This window comes from Taudactylus pleione, unplaced genomic scaffold, assembly GCF_031769625.1.
Source record: "Taudactylus pleione unplaced genomic scaffold, aTauple2 ptg000373l, whole genome shotgun sequence".
NCBI classification, from domain to species: Eukaryota; Metazoa; Chordata; class Amphibia; order Anura; family Myobatrachidae; genus Taudactylus; species Taudactylus pleione.
In genome coordinates this window covers 4,043,530-4,063,134 of record NW_028284774.1, presented here as the reverse complement: position 1 = coordinate 4,063,134, position 19,605 = coordinate 4,043,530, and the positions used below count along the sequence as shown (strand labels likewise).

General features: G+C 39.1%; 1 protein-coding gene across 1 annotated transcript; it reads left to right on the top strand.

The window, feature by feature from the left end:
* Nucleotides 1–5,893: 5,893 nt before the first annotated feature.
* On the top strand, nucleotides 5,894–18,769 carry GFI1 (growth factor independent 1 transcriptional repressor). Its single transcript, XM_088444878.1, has 6 exons — nucleotides 5,894–6,103; nucleotides 7,235–7,408; nucleotides 11,717–12,102; nucleotides 13,034–13,171; nucleotides 13,799–13,964; nucleotides 17,073–18,769. Exons 1-6 carry the CDS (start codon nucleotides 5,986–5,988, stop codon nucleotides 17,249–17,251), a joined length of 1,161 nt encoding a protein of 386 aa, XP_088301004.1. The 5' UTR covers nucleotides 5,894–5,985; the 3' UTR covers nucleotides 17,252–18,769.
* Nucleotides 18,770–19,605: the final 836 nt, after the last annotated feature.

Here is a 19,605-nt window from a genome sequence, read left to right as displayed (position 1 = left end):
ATCACTAGGTCTACAATAAAAAGGTAGACAATGTTTAGGTAGACAATACAAGTTAGACAGGCAATAGGTCAACAGGGTCTGAAGGTCGACACACTAAAGGTCAACTAGTAAGAAGGTCGACAGGGTCATTAGATCGACACACAAATGGCTCACACAGAAATGGTCGACACGTGTCTTTATTTTTATTTTATAGCCCTAATCTTTACCCTAACCCTAACCCTAACCCTCCCTCCTGGTGCCTAACCCTAACCATCGGGGTAGGTGCCCGACACTAACCTGCCTTTCTAGTGCCTAGTGCCTAACCCTCCCTCCCGGTGCCTTACCCTAACCGTCGGGGTAAGTGCCTAACCCTAACCGTTGGAGTAACTGCCTAACCTAAACCCTCTGGTAAGTGCCTAACCCTAATTTTTTTTTAAATATGTGTCGACCTTTTTTATGGTGACCATTTGTGTGTCAACCTAATGGCCCCGTCGACCTTATGTCCCTGTCGACATTCTTACTAGTCGACCTTTAGTGTGTCGACCTTCAGACCCTATTGACCTATTGCCTGTCTAACTTGTATTGTTTACCTAAACATTGTCTACCTTTTTACTGTAGACCTAAAGACAAGATACCCCCAAAACCATACCTTCTATTTCTGTATCTGTGCATGTTCAGTCTTGTGCTTCAAAACAGTCTCTGTTTCTGCTTTGCAGTGACCGCCAACGGGTAAGTGCATCCCAAGCCTGTCCAAATTGATTGACATGTGTATGCAGGCTTAATATTAGCCTGTATACATTTATACTTATGTGCTTTTATATTTACAGTTCATATATAAGTTTTAAATATAATAGCACATAAATATAAATGTATACAAGCTAATATAAAGCCTGTGTACACGTCAATCAATTTAGCAGCTTTGACATGCTCTAGAGTGGCTTACCGGTCAGCGATCACTGCAGAGCAGGGACAAAGACTGGTCAGAGTTACAAGATGCTGCAGGGACTTATGGGAAAATGGCCCTCTGTCCCAGCAGTTGTCGGGAAATCTAATGCATTTTCTTCATATAACGCCATTCTGAGAGGGCGTTATATAAAGTAATGATTTTTCGAGTAATTTAACGCTTTTTGTTTGCTGAATAGCAAAGATCATTAAAGTACTGTAGGGATCAATGGCTGATCCCTACAGTGTGGTACTCTGCGATATTGAAATTAATGGAGAAGATAATTGTGTTATCTTCTCCATTAACCCATTGCTGAATAGGGGATTTACATAAAAAATGCAAAAATTATAGTTTCTGCATTTTTTTATGTAAAAAAAAAATCATTGCTGAATAGACCTCAATATGAATAGAAAACACGTTAATGGTTTCAGTATACAGCATAAGGAGGCTTAAACATGGATAGTACAGTACACTGAGCCAGTCGTTAACTATAGGGTCATTTCCAATGATAAATCTGTACATCCTATGAAGGACCACTAGTTAATAAGATACTGATATTAAAAATAATTTACTGATGTAAGAGAAGACACAGACAGTTCCAAGATTTGGTTGTGGAAGAGAAGCATTTGACCAGACGGTTTGATTAATCATGAATATTATCTCTCATAGCGCTGATTTTATCATTAATATAAATGTACATATTATATGTTTAACAGAAGCTATGCAGTTTTCAATGCACCCATCAGCCACATGCTGAGGATTAATAAATAAATAATTGGGGGCTGTCGACCTGTACCATTATGAACAATGGGTTTGGTATGTGAGAGGTGCATAAGGGGGCTGTTGAGTCTACAAAAGTCCCCCCCCTCCTCCAGTGACATATCAGAACTGCTCACAGGTCTTCCATATGCTGCTGCTTTTGGTTGAGTCCTGAAGTGAGCCAGGTGGGACAGGAGAAGTATTTCTCACATTAACAACCACAATTATCACAATATTTGGCCTTGACATTACAGAGAAAGATATCCAGCTGGCTATAAACAGGGTTGAGAGTCACAGTGAACACTTTTAAGGAGTTCTTAATTAATCAGGTACAAAGAGTTCAACAGGAGGCAGACATGGGGGAGGATCACAGAGACATATATATAAGTATATATGAAATCATTACTAGTTACCACACAGACACAGTGCTTTATAGCTGGTAATGAAGAAGCCGCAGGTCCAATTGTTCGGGAAGAAGGGCACTTTAAAAACAAATGAGCACACTATGGCCGCTCGCTGGGGGCCCCAACACCCTAGTTTTACAACTTTAATATTATGTTTCTGTAGTACTAGGCTCATGCATTTCACTTGTGCAGACACCTGTACAGATACAGGTGCAGGCAGGAGCCATGGAACAGAAAGCATTGTACATTTCAAATGGCCAAAGCAGTATATTGTGTTCTGGGGAGAAATTCATGGACAAATAGCAATTCTAAACAATAGAGTCATTTAAATCAGTTGATATTGTATTTTTTCCTTTGTTTGATTGTTTGTTTTTACCAACAAAGTATATTAATCAATTTGCATAGAAACAGTTTTAAAAGAATTTCTAGTCGATTCCATTTTGATAAAAAAATGTCCTATTGGCCCAGTATCACAAATAGCTTAGTAGACAACATTGCAGGTAATTTGCTTATTTCTGGGTGAAGCACTTTTGTTCATATAAGATTGTACTACAGGCTGGCAATCATCCATTACATTGCCATCAGTATTAATGGGAGCCAACTTGGTGATTGGCTGTGGCAGCAAAAATATAAGTGGAGTTGGCTCCTATGCCTAAACTAAAATAAATAGTATTAATTTAGAACATTCTTTATGTGCTGTATACATTTAAAATATTGAATACAAACAGGAAACCATATAATGGACATACACAAATGTAAAGTTTATATTGCCCCTAGGAGTTTACAATTGAAAAGCAATATCCAATGATACTTTATATTTTGTGTTATTAATCACCCTACAGTGTAAAAAGTAAATCATATTTGTATTTGTATGTATAGAGGGTATACTGCCCCTTTACCAAGTAAAGTGCCAAATGATCATGTATTATATTCCATTTAATGCTTCATAGTCTCACTTGGGTCTGGGACAGAAAATCTGCACAAGAGAGATTTGTTCATGAATGGAGAACGTGTAAATAGAGTTATCACAGTACTCTGATTTGTTCTTGTGTAGTTCAGTTAGGTGGTAATCTCAAGGATAGAAACAGAAAACAGATGGGGTATAAGAGCTACTCTCCCATCAGTGTGTATGCCACATATACATATTCTATAGTCATGATTTATGAGTTATTACAGATCCAGGTGTCAGTCTTCTGCAAACCACACGCTCCTGAAACCTACATATAGACTGCCGCTGTTTTTGAGAAATTCTACTTTAGCTTCAACTATAAAAAAAAAATAAAAAATTGTGTTTGTGTTTTGTTTTTTTACTATATACAGATGTAATAATTGCATTTATCACTTGCATAGAAGACATAACACATAATTTGCAAATTAATATTTTGTAGGAAATATATGAAATAATTGTTTCATAGATCTGGAGCAACAACTAGCGACAAATAGATGACATGTTTTATAGCTTGTAAAAAATATGTAAAACTGGCGCTGCACTCACTTTGCGTCAGAGCGCAATATGTGATAGCCTTTGGTATGTAATGGTTACTTATCAATTCAATGCTGGGCAGTTATAAAACGTTTCTTCATAATAAAGTAAATAATTACTACGAATCAATGGCACTTTTTGCCGATACTGGTTTCGCCATCGCTTTGCGCCCTATTGCTCCCATTATTATGTCTTGACCTTTATTTAGATTGCGTTGCATTATGCTGTCCTAGTAAAATTGCATCACCTGCACTGCACAAATGTATCACTGCCTAGATCAGGATTGTAATGCGATATTTGCAGTCACCCCCGAAAACGGGTGTTTTTAGAGAATAAGCCGCAAATATTTATAATAACAAATGGGCCCCAATTTATTGTTACTAGAGAAACAGATGCACATACTAAGTATACTGCTTGCACAGACTGCTTCACTACACTACTGATAAATAGGTATGTACAAAGCTTAAGCAGTATGAAACACTCACATTGCTGCCATGGCATGCTGAGACTTCTAGTGCCACAACAGCTTAACAGTTTGCCCACTTCTGATAGAGCTAACATCAACATGTTCCACAACGTTGTACAGACATAGACGTATATAGCTGTAGACCTATATATCCTTATATAGTTCTGTCTAGCTGAAGCTGCAACGCTGCAATATATGGGATGCAGCCGGGGCTGCCTATTAATGTCCCAATAGTCAGTTATCACTGAGGATCAGATATGTTATTATACAATGCAGATTTATTTATTAACTGTCTGTATTATCTCATGCAATAATGTGTCTCAATGTAAAACTAGAGCAGCAGCGGGTAAACGAGTCTGCAGCTCACAAATCAAGAAGAGTTCAATAGGTCACAATAAGAGATGTGACTGTGCAGCTCCCCCGTTATACCGCTCAGGTATCTGTATGAGTCAAACCGTCCCACCTGCATATCTGTGGCGAGGCCCTGGCAGTACTGCACTGGGGCACTGACAGCATGGTGTGGGAGTGTACGACGCTCCTGGGGACATGATATTCGTTCATTATGCTGCACTTGCTGGATTGTCACTATACAGTAGGTCTTTAACCTGCCATAAGTGGCTGTGCTGTACAGTACAATTTACCGTGTACAGTGATATACTTATTTCTTTTTAAATAATCAGTCTGGCTGTAATTATAATGATGATTGTCAGAATGCAACAGAAACAACATTCAGCTGCTGCACAGCATCTTAAATTATGTATCCATCCATCCATCCATCTCATGGTTCTGCTTACAGGCTCATTATTACAGCAGGATTTCTGACAAGTGATGCCCAGTTCTGTAGGTGACCTGCCCTGATAGAGGGCCCCATGGTGTGTGCACTGTCTTTGGTCAGCCCTGAATCAGGTTTCTGACAGCGATTGGGAGACCTGATTGGGGAAATGAGATTCTGAATGATGTCTGATAATGAGCTATATCTGCAGGCTGACTCCTGTCTCCCTGTCCAGCAGACAGCTACCGACTGGATCAGATGTCCTTCCTGATCTGCTCCAGCAATTATCTGTGTCATAATACACATGCACCATCCATGCCCATTATCTTATTATGCATATAAAGTGGCTCAAAAAGCCCTATTGCAGACTTCAATCTATTTCATTTTAATTATTAAGTTGAGTGAGAATTCAGTACAAATATTCTATTCAGCAACTTAAAAAAATAATTGTTTATGGAAAGAAACTATATACTGTTTGTGTGTGTGTATATATATATATATATATATATTAATGTATAGGACACATGAGAATGCAGAGTGATTATAACTGCGATTTTCTTAGGAAGCCGTTTAATATTGCTACACTTCTCAGTACAAATCCCTTACACAAGCGCAGAGGGGTCTTATCTCTGTGTGTGTCTCCTGCCTCTGCTGGTGTCCCATTTCTTGCACAAGAGGCTGCAAGCCACCCTGTCCCCGGCCCAGCCTCCTGATGAAAGATAGAGTGGGATTGAGTAACACGGTTTGGGTAACACAATGTCAGACATTCTGAGCCTATTGGGTTTGATGATTCCCCAGGTGGACTGCCAGGAAAGTGTATGAAAGGCTGAAGACCCTCCCTCTTTATCTGTGCATTATTGCTGTATGAGAGGGAGGATCAGAGGAACATGTCAGTGTGCAGCCACCTGTCTGAATGCCACCTGGTGAATGGAGTTAGTAATCTGTGCTGAAGACCAGCCCAAAAACACTCTTCCTACCTCCCTCTGTGTAACCACGCCCACACTGCTCTACTTCTCCCTCCCAGCTCCTGTCTCATCCTGACCAATGGATGGCAAATCTCTTGTCAGATAACAGGCAAGATTTGGGACTCTGAAGATATAGAGGCAGTGTGCTGTTGGCTTTATTTGGTGTTTCTGGGACTTCTTGATATAGGTGGAAATAGACATCACAGCTGCAGCAATGCCCAGGTCATTCTTGGTCAAGAGCAAGAAGGCTCACAGCTACCACCAGCCCAGGTCCACAGATGGAGATGACTACAGCCTGCAGCAGGAGACTGTCCTGTCTTACATCTGTGCAGGTATGAAAAATCAGGACTCCCTCTACACTGTCCTTCCCTCACTGTCCTTACTAGTAATGTACAATTTTTTTGTGTGTGCGCGTGTGTGTTTCAGCGTGTGTATACACAGTCATAAATATAATCCTATCTATAGACATGTGTGTGTGTGTATGTATATATATATATATATATATATATATATATATATACACAACTGCCTGAATAAATATCTATATAATCATCTATATATAGTTATAGTTATCTATATATACTTATATATGTATATATATATATATATATATATATATAAATATATATAATCTATCTATCCACTCCAGAACACGTTCTCTTCTTTGGGCTTTGTATTCACATCTGTCTGACTGTCCCCCTGAATAGCTGAATAGAGTCTATATATATATATATATATATATATATATATATATATATATATATAGATATAGATATAGATATAGATATATAGATAGATAGATAGATACATCTGTATTATGACATACCTTTCTGAATACGAATACATCATTTGGTCTATCTTCTCTTAAAATTTTAAATCTAAAATACTTCCGTTGGCAACACATTTTATATAGGACATGGAAATGGAAGCATTAGATTAAAGCGTTTGCAACCGCTGCACAGTTTTAGTTCCAAACAAGCTACGGGTTTAAATTGTGTTAAAAAGACCCATTTTCCCGTTACAGTTATTGTATTTAGACACTTGCATACTGTACATGGAGTGGTAAGTGCATCCTTGGAGGGTGGGCAATCACGTGACTGCACCTCTGGGTGCTATGGGCATGCACCTCGGATGTTTACACCAAGGAGACCTGTGCTTGTAACATTTAAAAAAAAATTCAAAGTGATGATATTGTTCTTTATGAATTCATTAAAACAACAACTAATAATAAATGAAAGGACAAAACGAAAAGATAAAGAAAATAAATGTAGCTGGCAAAATATTATTATTATTATTATTATTATTATTATTATTATTATTAGTAATTTTGTACATGTGATGGAGAGAATACTTTGGAGTTGAGTTACATATGTTTATTTTGGGTGAGACGGTTACAGATTGGGAAATGTTACAGATTGTGAGATTATTGCATTATTTGACACGTGACATTTCCCCCCCTACAGAGAGCAAAGTTGTACCTGAAGTTGGAGGCAGCTTCTCACCAGTGTCCTCTCACCTGGGGGAGGCTGGGGACGGCTCCTCGGACTCCCCCCGTAGCTGTGAGGGCAGCGTCTGCGACACCACTGCCTCTGAGTATGAGGATTTCTGGAGACCCCCTTCTCCCTCTGCCTCCCCAGGTAAGGACTGCAGGACTGGGGGTATGTACAGCCTAGACCTACCACTATTACTGCATCTGATCACACAGCAGACAGGTGTCTCAGGACAGACACAGAATAAATATACAGACTGATAAGTGTGATTATAAAACGAGCTGTTTTATATTCCCCAGCTGTAGCTATGACAGTATCCCATATTACCCTCCTGATGATGGGCTGTCACTCAGATCTCTAAAAGCAAACACACAATGGTCTGCATGCGATGTACAGGGTACATGCAGTGTACAGGGATCTACATGCAGTGTACAGGGATCTGCATGCGATGTACAGGGATCTACATGCAGTGTACAGGGATCTGCATGCGATGTACAGCAGTTATTCAATGCTGCAGACTGTTTTCCTTTTATGTTACATCTTCTATAAATATGAGATCTGACTGGGCCATTGGTAAAGGTAAAGGAAGTTTAATACAATTGATGCAATGTAGATTTCCCGTTATTCCTGAGAATTTAGAGGTGTATCTATGTATCGGTTTTACTAGCATATATAATATAGTATCAGCTGTATATGCCATGCACACGTAGAGGATTACTATGTCTGTGCATATTATTTAGCAATTTAGTCAGGATTTATTTGCAGCAGAACAGTATATTGCAATCACCAAAGCCGACAATTTTATTACTGACTATACGTTTACATAACCTCATCATTGCATACTGGCCGATATCTGACAGATACAGACATGTTATTTTCTTATTACTGCTGTTATTACTGGTATCGCTGATGCGGGACTGTAATGTATAATAATAACGCACTGTTTTTTTTTTTTTTTTTTAAAGAAATCGTTTGTAATATATATATATATATATATATATATATATATATATATTGTCTTAAACGATTAGAATATGCATTTATACAATGATGTCCGAATTTATAGCATTCGTAGTCCTTTTTATATAATGCTATCTATGCTAGGAATTGCCCGTTTTATTTGGCTGGTGCGGAACAGGATACTTCTGAGTGAATCTGCAATGATTTGGGTGGACTGCAGATACATGTAATGGTGATGGCTGGTTATTTTATATAACACACTTATTGGGAGAGATCTGAGTATGTGATGTATAACTAATCCTATAGTCCGTGCAGCCAGTTCCTACACAAGTGCACAGCTCAGACATAGCAGGGTCTATATCTAGTTACCAGGTCTTGGCATATTCTATATCTTGCATCCTAATTGTATAATGTGCATGGTAGTATCTCAGCTCCTCCGTACAATTACATTTGTAATCTCATCATGCATTTGCTATATATATATATATATATATATATATATATATATATATATATATATATATATATATATATTAGTACCTGAACCATTTGCTCAGGATCTAGTGATCTGTATTATATGATCTAAATGTACATTCCACCATGCAGCTTTGTCCATTATCCATGACCAAATCTAGTAAGCATTTCCCCCTAATAATTTGAGGATGAATGTATGGCAGGAATATCTATATATGATAGACTACTCAGTGACTGACAGGTGTTCCTGTGTTCCTACCTCCAATAAGGTCATAAATGAAATGAAGCCAAATGGGAAACTATCCTGAAACCGATCTAAATAATAATACAATTCTTACAGCATAATAATACAGCTTTATATGTGGTTATTATTAAATAACACATATAAAAAATATTTAAATGAGACTTAAATAGTCACACCATACAGTATGTGTCTTTAACATTCTAAATAGGCAAATGCTGGTGACTATATATATATATATATATTTATATATATATATATATATCGATCAATCTATATCTAACTAAAATCTATATTAAGTGTGGAGAGCAGACATATTCTCCAGCATATCAGCAGTGGGTTCGCTAAAGCTGCAACATAATATAAAGATTATATTTATACAGCCTAAGCATTGTTTCCATTTTATGTTACAATATTAGTTCCAATTTTTCTTGAAAAATCAGTAAATACTGAAGACACTTTGTTTCTTTCTCTATTAAGAATTTGTCATACAGTCAGTGTGCACATATTTGCTACATAAGTATATGTTTTGTAAATTACACATGCTTATTTGGCTGGAACATTGATTGTGGGCAAAGAGGCTATATTATATTTTAGGGATAGATGAGTAGGTTAATCTAATTAAACAAAGTTAATAGATGTGCCCTTTTGTGTGGGAACGTTTATGATGTTTCCATTACATGTAATCGAATGAGTAAATGTTGAACAAATAGTACATCTTTTATTTTACATTTTTAGGAAGGTTTAGAAATCCACCAACCAAATATAAATCCTGTTTTTCTGCAATTTTCAAAAACAAGATAGGCATTAAACATTAAAGATACTGATTTTTTTTTTCATTTACCACTGTCCAGTTTAATTTGAATATGTAAATTAGGGTTCAATCTCAGTTCAGGATTTGGAAAAATTAAGATTTCGTATTCATCTGAATTCTAAAGTGGGAGTTTGAAGTGCATAATTCCAAGAGCATGGTCATTGATCAAACTGCTATCATATTGTTTCAGTAATCACTTTGTTCAGTATGATATTCAATGTGATATTACTTTGTTTAACTATTTGAATCAGAGTTACTACTTTTTTATTATGTTTTGACATGTTTCTTAGCACATTATTTAATATAGGGTTATGGTGGTGTTTTGCTATTATGAGAAGTAATGGAGAACAGTCCCTATTGTGCTATAATAAGATAATCATTAGGTGACTGCAGCTAGATAGATAATCATATAAGTGGGAAATTTTAAAATGTTTTATTAAGTTAAGTACTGAAAACATTTGCAATAATATCCAAATACCCACTTGTGTCATTGATTGATATAAAGTTATTTAACCCAATTGTATTCCAAAAATAATTAATGTAACTTTATATAAAGTGTAACTAAGTAAGTAGCCACGGTACATACAGAGATGATATTAAATGAAATTATATTACTACTTTTTCCTGAAGTATAACTAGGAAATTGTGGATTATCAAATATTTACACTCTGGAAGTGTTTAAAACTTTTGGTATTAAAGTATTTACAATATGGTTAATAACTAATAAATAGGGGTGCACCAATTCAAGACCTATTTGTGATTTAGCTAATCCCCAGGGTATTTTATTAAAATGTGTGCTCATTCAAATCCTTATAATTCAGCCAAATGAATCCTGCGCCCAGAGCTAAAGAACAGATTTCATAATTGAAATATCTCCTCCTGTGTATGAGTTTACATATTAGGGTTTGGTTTGGCAATTGCCACACAGGATACAATATATGTGTAATGTTTTTGTAGCACTTTTGCTCTATGCCTCACAGAGACCCATCGCTAACAGCATAAAACTGTTATCACCTGGGGCTTATTGCCTGTCTGTAATTACATGTGTATGGTTTCAGTAACATGTAATTGTATTTAAATTAATTTTATTTATTTTTATTAACAGTTATTTATATAGTGCACACATATTACACAGCCCTTTACACGGACTATTTCAGTCATTCACACCAGTCCCTGCCCCAGTGGAACCTACAACCTAATTTCCTATCACATGGACCCATATGCACACTAGAGTTAGACAATTAACCTACCAGTATGTTTTTGGAATGTGGGTGGAAACCCACACAAACAAGGAATCACACATAAACTCCACACATATTGGCCCTCATTCAGAGCCGTACGCTCTGAGCAGAGCGCACGCTCTGAATGAGGGCCGCCCTCCATAATTATGGAGCGTCCTCCTTGACGCTCGTATAGCTGTGGGTCACCACCCACAGCCTATACGAGAGTGCAGTTTGATGGCCGCGATGGTCTTGACCATCGCGACCATCGCCACTGCGAGCCGGAGCCTGCGGTTGAGTTTTTCAGCCGCAAGGCCCGGAGTGATTTTGGCTCTATCAGAGCCAAAATCACTCCCACTGACATCACTAGTGATGTCAGTGGGCCGGCTTCTGACGGTAGGCGTTCCCTTGGGAACGCCCCCGTCAGGGAGGCATGCCCCCAGTACGCCCACCAAAGGGGGCGTGCTGTCAATCAACATCGACAGCACGCCCCCTTTGATCAGACACAACGAGCGAAGGAAATTCCTTCGCTCGTCGCGTCTGGCGCATGCGCACAATGGAGCTCCCGCCGTCGTGCGCATGCGCAGTGCACAACATCGACCCACTTGCGAGCGGACAGCCGCTTGCGAGTGGGTCTGAATCAGGCCCATAGTACCTTGATCAAGAATTGAACATTGAGGCAGTAATGCTAGCCACAACACCAACTATGCTGCCCTTTTTTCCTTACACTTTCATTCTTTTCCCAGCCTCAGAAAGGTCAGCCTGCCCATCCTTGGATGATTCTCCAGCTTTCCCTGTGTCCTTCAAACCGTATATGTGGAGCAGCCTGGCAGGGTCAGAGCTTCGACAGCTGGTGCAGAACTACAGGTCATCAGGACTGGAGAGAAGTTCATCTCTGAGCCTCTATGGAGACAGGGATCCTCCAGCTCATCCTCCGCCTCTCTACAGCTCGGACAGGGGTGTGCATGGCCTCTATGGGGAATATGCGCAGGGAGTGTCTCGCTACGGAGATGCTCGCTCTGACTCAGCTTTGTATGGAGAGAAGACACAAGGCATCAAGGTGGAGTCTGACCTGCTGTGTACACGGCTGCTGCTTAACACTGACTCCTACAAATGTCTAAAGTGCAGCAAGGTGAATATATATCATGCAACATATACACCACATAAGTATATTTTTAGTGGTATATCATGTCAGTTGAAAGGATGTAATTTCTAATTATCTATTATTATCAATTAACATTCATTGATATAGCATTGGCATATTCTGTTGCAGTTTACAATTGGGAATATGGTAATAAAACAATCCTGAGTGTTAACAGGCAGGCAGTGAGATAAGAGGCAGGGCCGTCATAATGTATGGGCGCACTGGGCTGCTGCCCAGAACCCCATGATTCTAGGGGCTTTTGAGCAGAAGCGGGCTGGGCCGGGGGGCATCTACATGAAGTGTGTGGCTGCTTGCTCTGTGCATAGGGCAGCCAGCAGAGAGGTGGGTAGAGAAAGATGCTCCCCAGCTGCTCTAATTGTGTGTCATTCACAATCAGAGCGGCCAGGGACATTCTCTAACTGCCTCTCAGCCTGCAGCCACAGAGCCAGATTAAGGGGGAGGCAAAGGGGGCATGTCCCCACAGCCCCCCTCTCTCAGTAGAACCCCCATACTTTAATCACAGCTGCAGTGTAGAGCAGGAGCTGCACTGCAAGCTGGAGAAGAGACAAGGAAGGTGGAGTCTGTAATCATCGCTTTATATCATGTTTTTTCATGTTTAAACATTGATTTTGTTGAAAGTACCAATAAATGTGAAGGTTCATTTTTTTGACTCTTTACATTTGTAATCTCGTGAAAGCGTTGGTAGAGTCCCCAGTGATTTGTTTTGTCCAGGGCCTACAATGCTGTTAAGAGGGCCCTGATCGCAAGCTTACAATCAAAAGGGAAATAGGAATTTGATACATGAGTTTACTTACAATATATAGAAATTGTGTCTTTATTGAAGTGGAGTTATTAATGTACTATTATTATGCTAAGGTTTCATCTGACCGATCACTCATTGTTCACTGTTCACTCTCAGGTCTTCTCCACACCTCATGGACTGGAGGTGCATGTACGCAGGTCTCACAGTGGGACAAGGCCCTTTGCCTGTGAAATGTGTGGAAAAACATTTGGCCATGCCGTCAGCTTGGAGCAGCATAAGGCAGTTCACTCCCAGGTATAAAGAAATGGTAATGATGGTGTAAATATGGGGACCGAGCAGCAATGGGGGTCTTGTGGTGCACCAAGGCTGTTTCTGGTGTTTGGGGGAAAGAGATGAGCATGTGTATGTAATGAGGAAGTAGGAGTGAGACCATGTTCTGCGGGGTGTATAGAGAGTTTAGAAAATAACCATCTAAGAGAACACAGATGGTCATTCTGGGCTTAATTAAAATTACCATAACCTTAAAAATGTTTTGCTTATATGCTTCTAGCACAGGGAATATACCATATAGGTTAGTTTTGTGCCGTTACTTGCAAGTGTAGGCTACAGTATGAAGAAACTGGCGGAGTTTAAAAAACTTTTCAGAACCTAAAATATTTTAGATAAATATGTGACCCCAGGGATGGTTTATAGCATATGCAGATTGTGTTTACGCCCATTGTACATACAGTGTCATATGTGTATAGTTATTATTAGTTACATATATATTTGTGAATGTTACAAGATGCCGTTTTCACTCTAGGTTTTGTATTGTAGATTTAGGGGCTCTCTATACATTTTACGTTCATTTTGGTTAAATGTACATGGATGATTGCATATTTATTTTTGTATCAATTAAGTTTTACTTTTTTTTTTTTGCAGGAAAGAAGCTTTGACTGTAAAATCTGTGGTAAAAGTTTTAAGAGATCGTCCACCCTCTCTACTCACTTACTCATCCACTCAGACACAAGGCCGTACCCCTGCCAGTACTGCGGCAAGAGGTTCCACCAGAAGTCAGACATGAAAAAACATACCTTCATACACACAGGTGTGTAGCCAGCAGCCACATGCTGTACACTCACAGTCTGCATGTAGGCTGCATTTGTGGGGATCAAACTTTACATCCGTTCTTGTGTTTATGTATTTTCCTTACCAACAACAATAGACTCCTTTCTAATACGGGCCATACATCTACGCCCCTATTCCTCGTTCCCCCGATCGGCGATCAAAAGCACAGATCCGCAGACATTGATGATCGGCGATCCATTGGGGAATCTGGGAAATTCAGCATGTTACATATCCCCGACTTTCCGATTCCAACCATTTTTGGGTCAGAATTGCGAAATCAAGATTGTCTATCATGTTGTATTTCTCTGATCTCATGGCCACGGCAGAACAGAGAATTTGGGCAATTCATCACAGATGTATGGCCTGAAAATACATCTTTTATTCAATGGCAACATAATTTAAGTTCTCTCGTATGCTGGGCATACACTCTACAATTATCTGGCTGATCCGCCAGATATCTGCAGATCGCCCCGATAGTTGTAGTATGTGTGTGGCCAATCTACGGTTAAATATCGATCGGTCGGGCATGCTGGATCATCCAGCATGCCAGTCCGATGCGATATCTGCAAGATAAAATGTCGGCTGAATCGGGCAGTCTATGAATCGGGCAGTCCGCCCCAGGGGCGGAGCGCAGATGTTGGGGCCAATACATTGTGAGACATCTCACTGTGTGTGTGCAATATCTGCAGGCTGCCAAATAAAATGTCTGTCGGTCTTACAGGCATTTTATCTGGCAATGTATGCCTGGCATTATATATATAGTTCACATTATATACTGTATATCGTTCACATTATTTAATTTCCAACCCCATCTACCTCTAAGACAGACTCAATTTTTTTTTTTTTTTTTAAACTTTTAATCCAAAAATACTTTATATGTGACGTTTTCCAATACTGACTTCGCTCTGTGAATGTGTTCATGTCACTTCTAAACTTGTATATTAACAACTAAATCACTGTCATCAGTTGTCAGATTGTCACCACTTTACTGTCTGTGCTTACAGTGGTAAAGCCTAGTATGAGCTAAAGCAGTGATAGGCATCCTGATATACTTTAGGGGCTGCATTGGGCTACACGTTATATATTTAATCTTAATAGTCAGTTAAATGAATACATTTAATTAATGAAAGAGACACAACACATATCAGCAGGCAATTTAAACAAGCGTGAGAAGCTATAACAAACCAATATGACAACAAAGCAGGAAGGAATAGGCTTAGAGGAAAATAAATATACTGCACAGTTTTTGGATTGACTGACTGATTACTGTAGCATCAGCCACTTAAGCAACAATGATATGACAATGATATTTCTATACGTCAGTGATTTTTTTTAAAAATGAGAACACAATATTTTTACAAGGCAGGGACACGAACCAAGGACCAACCATCAGATTCTTCCACCCAGTTGAGCATACGCCTGTCTCTGCGGCTATAGTACCTTCACATAATAATTAATTAAACAAGAGCACTGTACTATTGGTGTATGATATTCATTTTACCTCTGATATTAGTAAATACAAATATCATGTCTAAATATGGTTCTTTGTAGGGCACAGCTTGTGTTCATCTATTTTTCAGAACATTTGTAGAAAAAAGATTAACCCTTCATGAAAAAGTCTTTTGGCTTTATTAGTAAATGAAAGGTATCATACATCTATAATCGGCTTTTACTCTCTGTATCTTCACTGTTTGGGCAAACTGAATTGTATTTCGTCAGGCTATTGTGGGATCCTTGTTGTTTCATATTATAAATTAAGCCCCATCCTGCTTTAGTTCATAACCTAGTTCCGTCATCACTGTACTAAACTCAGTGCATGAACAATAGTTGTGGAGAGATTTACCTTCAATACCAGCATCTGTTTATTAACTGAATCCTAGCAATCCAATCAGTGTTGCTTTAATACCATCCAGCCAGTGTTTGCTCACAAGGGCTATTCTAAAAGATGAATTGCAACCTATTGTCTATGCGGCCTTGATTTAAAAGGACACTGGAAATGACAGGTGAACAGAGCTGACTGATGCAATGAACAGTGCCCTGAATACAAGTAAAATAGTTGACTCTTTAACTTCTTCCCAGCTAGTGGTAACTATGGTTCATTACTCTGAATGAATACATTATATGCTCTCATCTTGCAATGCAGAGGTTAAGCAGCAACTAGTACATTTTCTATGTCAGAGACACATAGAAACATTGGAGGAGATGCACTAAGCCTTGGAGCGTGAAAAATTACCAACCAATCAGCTCCTGTCAGTTTACAGGCTGTGTTTTAAAAAGGACAGTTAGGAGCTGATTGGTTGGTACTTTATCACTCTCCACTTAATCACTCTGCAAGGCTTAGTGCATCTCTCCCCCCATCATGTTTTGGCAGTATAGGAGTACAGTGCTTTTGTCCTAGTGTAAATATTTGTCTAATAATTGTGAAGCATCTATACAGATAAATTAGGATTCAGAGTGCTTCAGACTAATGGGTTTCGTAAGCCGCCTACTCAAGTTACAGGTCATATTGTTCTTGTATGCAGGGTCAATGAAAAAGTGGAAGCCCAGAAAGCACAGCATGAGTGTGCCTCTCTACTGGGGCACCCTGCCTGCACTGAACGATATATGCTGTTTCTCCTTACTGGCCCCCACTCTCAGAGAGGGGGCATTAGAGCAAGTGGGAGAATATAGGTGCTTGGAGCTTGCGCTGGGAAATCTCTTTTGCCACAGCCTAGGTAGGGGGAGAAAGCCGCACCAGTCCATCTAGTAAGCCAAAAAAGGCATTTTACTAATTTGGCTATACAGAGTTCAAAAGCAGAGTGCACTGTATTACTACTGTAGATGATATATGTACATGTAAGATTGGCAAATGCCAATATTGGAGAGAATTATCAAACCTTCTAAAGAGAAGGGGAAAATTCTCCTATAGCAACCAAGTACATTCTATAAAATGATAGCTATATTCTGATTGGTTACTATGGTTGCTATGGCCAACGTCTCCATTTATCCTCTTTAGAAAGCTTGATAAATCTCCCCCATATGTTCTCTGTTGTAAGTTACATAATAAATGTGATGCCAGTTTAATGAACCTTTGCCACTTTTCTTGTAGGAGAAAAACCTCACAAGTGTCAAGTTTGTGGCAAGGCGTTCAGTCAGAGCTCCAACCTGATCACTCACAGCCGGAAGCATACCGGCTTTAAGCCATTCGGCTGTGACCTATGTGGCAAAGGATTTCAGAGGAAGGTAGATCTGAGGAGACATCGGGAAACACAGCATGGACTCAAATGATCCTGAAATAAAAACTCCATTGTACCACACAGGAAACATTTGTCAGCTGAGAACACTACCTGCACTTCAGTATGGAAATCTGTGGTGTTGACTCAGTGAGCACTGATGAAGGTGGGATATTCAGAAATCTCAGAGATATCTCAATAACTTATATAATCAGTAAATGTATTGTCTGAAGAAATAAGTCTTCCATGAACAAGATCACTAGGAGGACGTCAAGGTCTACAATCTGGGCTACTTCCACTTGGTGACTCTAAAGTATACAATCACGGATGCGGACATCAGCTCTAGAGGATGTATAGAAAGACAGAGCTGCCATGGTTTTAATAGTGTGCAAAGAGTGACTCTTGATCAAACTAACTGGGTTTAAAACACCTAAACCATATCTAAAGTAAAAAATATCTAGTTGTGTGGGTTTATTTTTGCAGCCTATGACAGGCATATTTTGCCACACACATAATACGGCAATATACCATTATCACAAGTCACTTATGGCGTAGTTAGGAAGCAAACTTCCTCTGGACTGGCAGTGGAGGTGTGGGGCAGATTTATGTGTCATGTACAATTGTGCTCTATCTGCATCTTGTGATAATACCAACACAGTGACATTTGCTAATTGCTTAAGTGCCCTTTAAATTATGTGTTAATTTGCAGATATTGACACAATTATTGACCACTTACACCTATATTCATTGTGAACTTAAATGGAATCGCCACCTCCAGATTGCTTTAATGTATTGGCTTACTAATGTTGTCCTGAAAATTTACCCTCATACACTACTTTATCTTTCGCCTATGGTTTCCAGCAAACTCTTTATTCCATCAAAGTATAGTTCATTTTTGTTGACATTGAAAATAGCAAAGATCTGATTTGCTCTATGTATTTATAATTACAGTTGCATTCAGAGAGCAGATCTGTGTCATATTCAAGGGTTACAAAAAATAACATTCGATTCAAGGGTCATAAAATATACAACTCTTTTATATTATATAACGACCCAAACTGAAAAGTACAGATGTAAGCCAGAAAGATAAAACAATGCATTTAATAAATGGACCTTTACAGGGCAATAAATTTAATTTTACTAAAATTACTTGTTATACATGCCCTATATGAATGCAGTAAGGACGTTAAACTGATGTCACCTGATGCAGTCCCCATGCATGGCAAATCGCTCAGCAAGCAAGGTCCATTTCTTGTTAAACAATGGGCGATGAGGGATTGTCCCATTGTTTTTTTTTTCTGTGCAGAAATACAAAGTTTTCCATTTGAGTGCTCTTACATCCTATGTAATATGCATAGAGTTCTTTAGGATGCCTTTTTCCCTTGCATAATTAGGATATCTAATAGATACTGTCAATTGACAGTTTTAGATTTGCAAAGAAGAGGTAGAAATGGTCCTTTATTTAGCAGAAGAGTGTACATCCTACTAAGCTATGTTTCCATACTCTGTGATCCCATCCATCATTGCCTTAAACCGAGAAATTCACTTGTCCGGCTTTTTGTAAATATATATATATATATCGGCATTGGGCCGTTCTTGAGTGTTATTTGTTTATTGATGAATATTTATTTGAAAAAAATATGTTTTAAATAAAAGACATTTTCTTCATTCATTGTAATTTTATTATTTTGCATTCAAATATAATCAAATAAATGTATGGGGTCAATTCAATTAGGTGTGAGCCGCTCTCATGGCGAATTCGCACAGCAAATAGCTTTTGAAATCCAATTCCAAACTCGCTTTGGAAATTAATGTTTTTTGTGCATACCCCCCTGAGCAGGAGAAAAGGTAGGGAAAATCTTAACTTTAAAGTAAAAATGTCAAATTACAGTGCAGGACCTCTATACACCCCTCCCAATAAATAATTACGCTTTCGGGGCCTGATTTAGCAGTGCACTATTAACTGTAGCAGTGTGCTGTTCATTTAGCAGACCAGATTAATAGTAATCTACGAGTGCGCAGGACGCGTTCTGCGCATGTACAGAACGGGTCCTGCATGATCACAGCAGGCCCCCCTATGTCTCTGCCTGATTGACAGGCAGAGGCATTTATGGGGTGAGGCGGGGGCAACCTGCATTCTCGGAAACAGGGGCATGTCATCCCTGTTTTCCGGGAGTGACAAGGCCAGGACCAGCATTCATAGGCACAGATTCCAGGCCTCACATGATGGCCAGCCTACATAAACTGAGGCTTACTCAGCTGGGCGGTGCCTTCCACCATATACGTCCAACATGGTTGTGATGATTGCAACCTCGGTAGCAGCGCTGGGATTGCAGGTGCAGCAGGAGGTGTCAGACACCTGCTGCTGCATTTGCATTCTAGCAAGGACAGAAATTGCAAAGCTGCTTA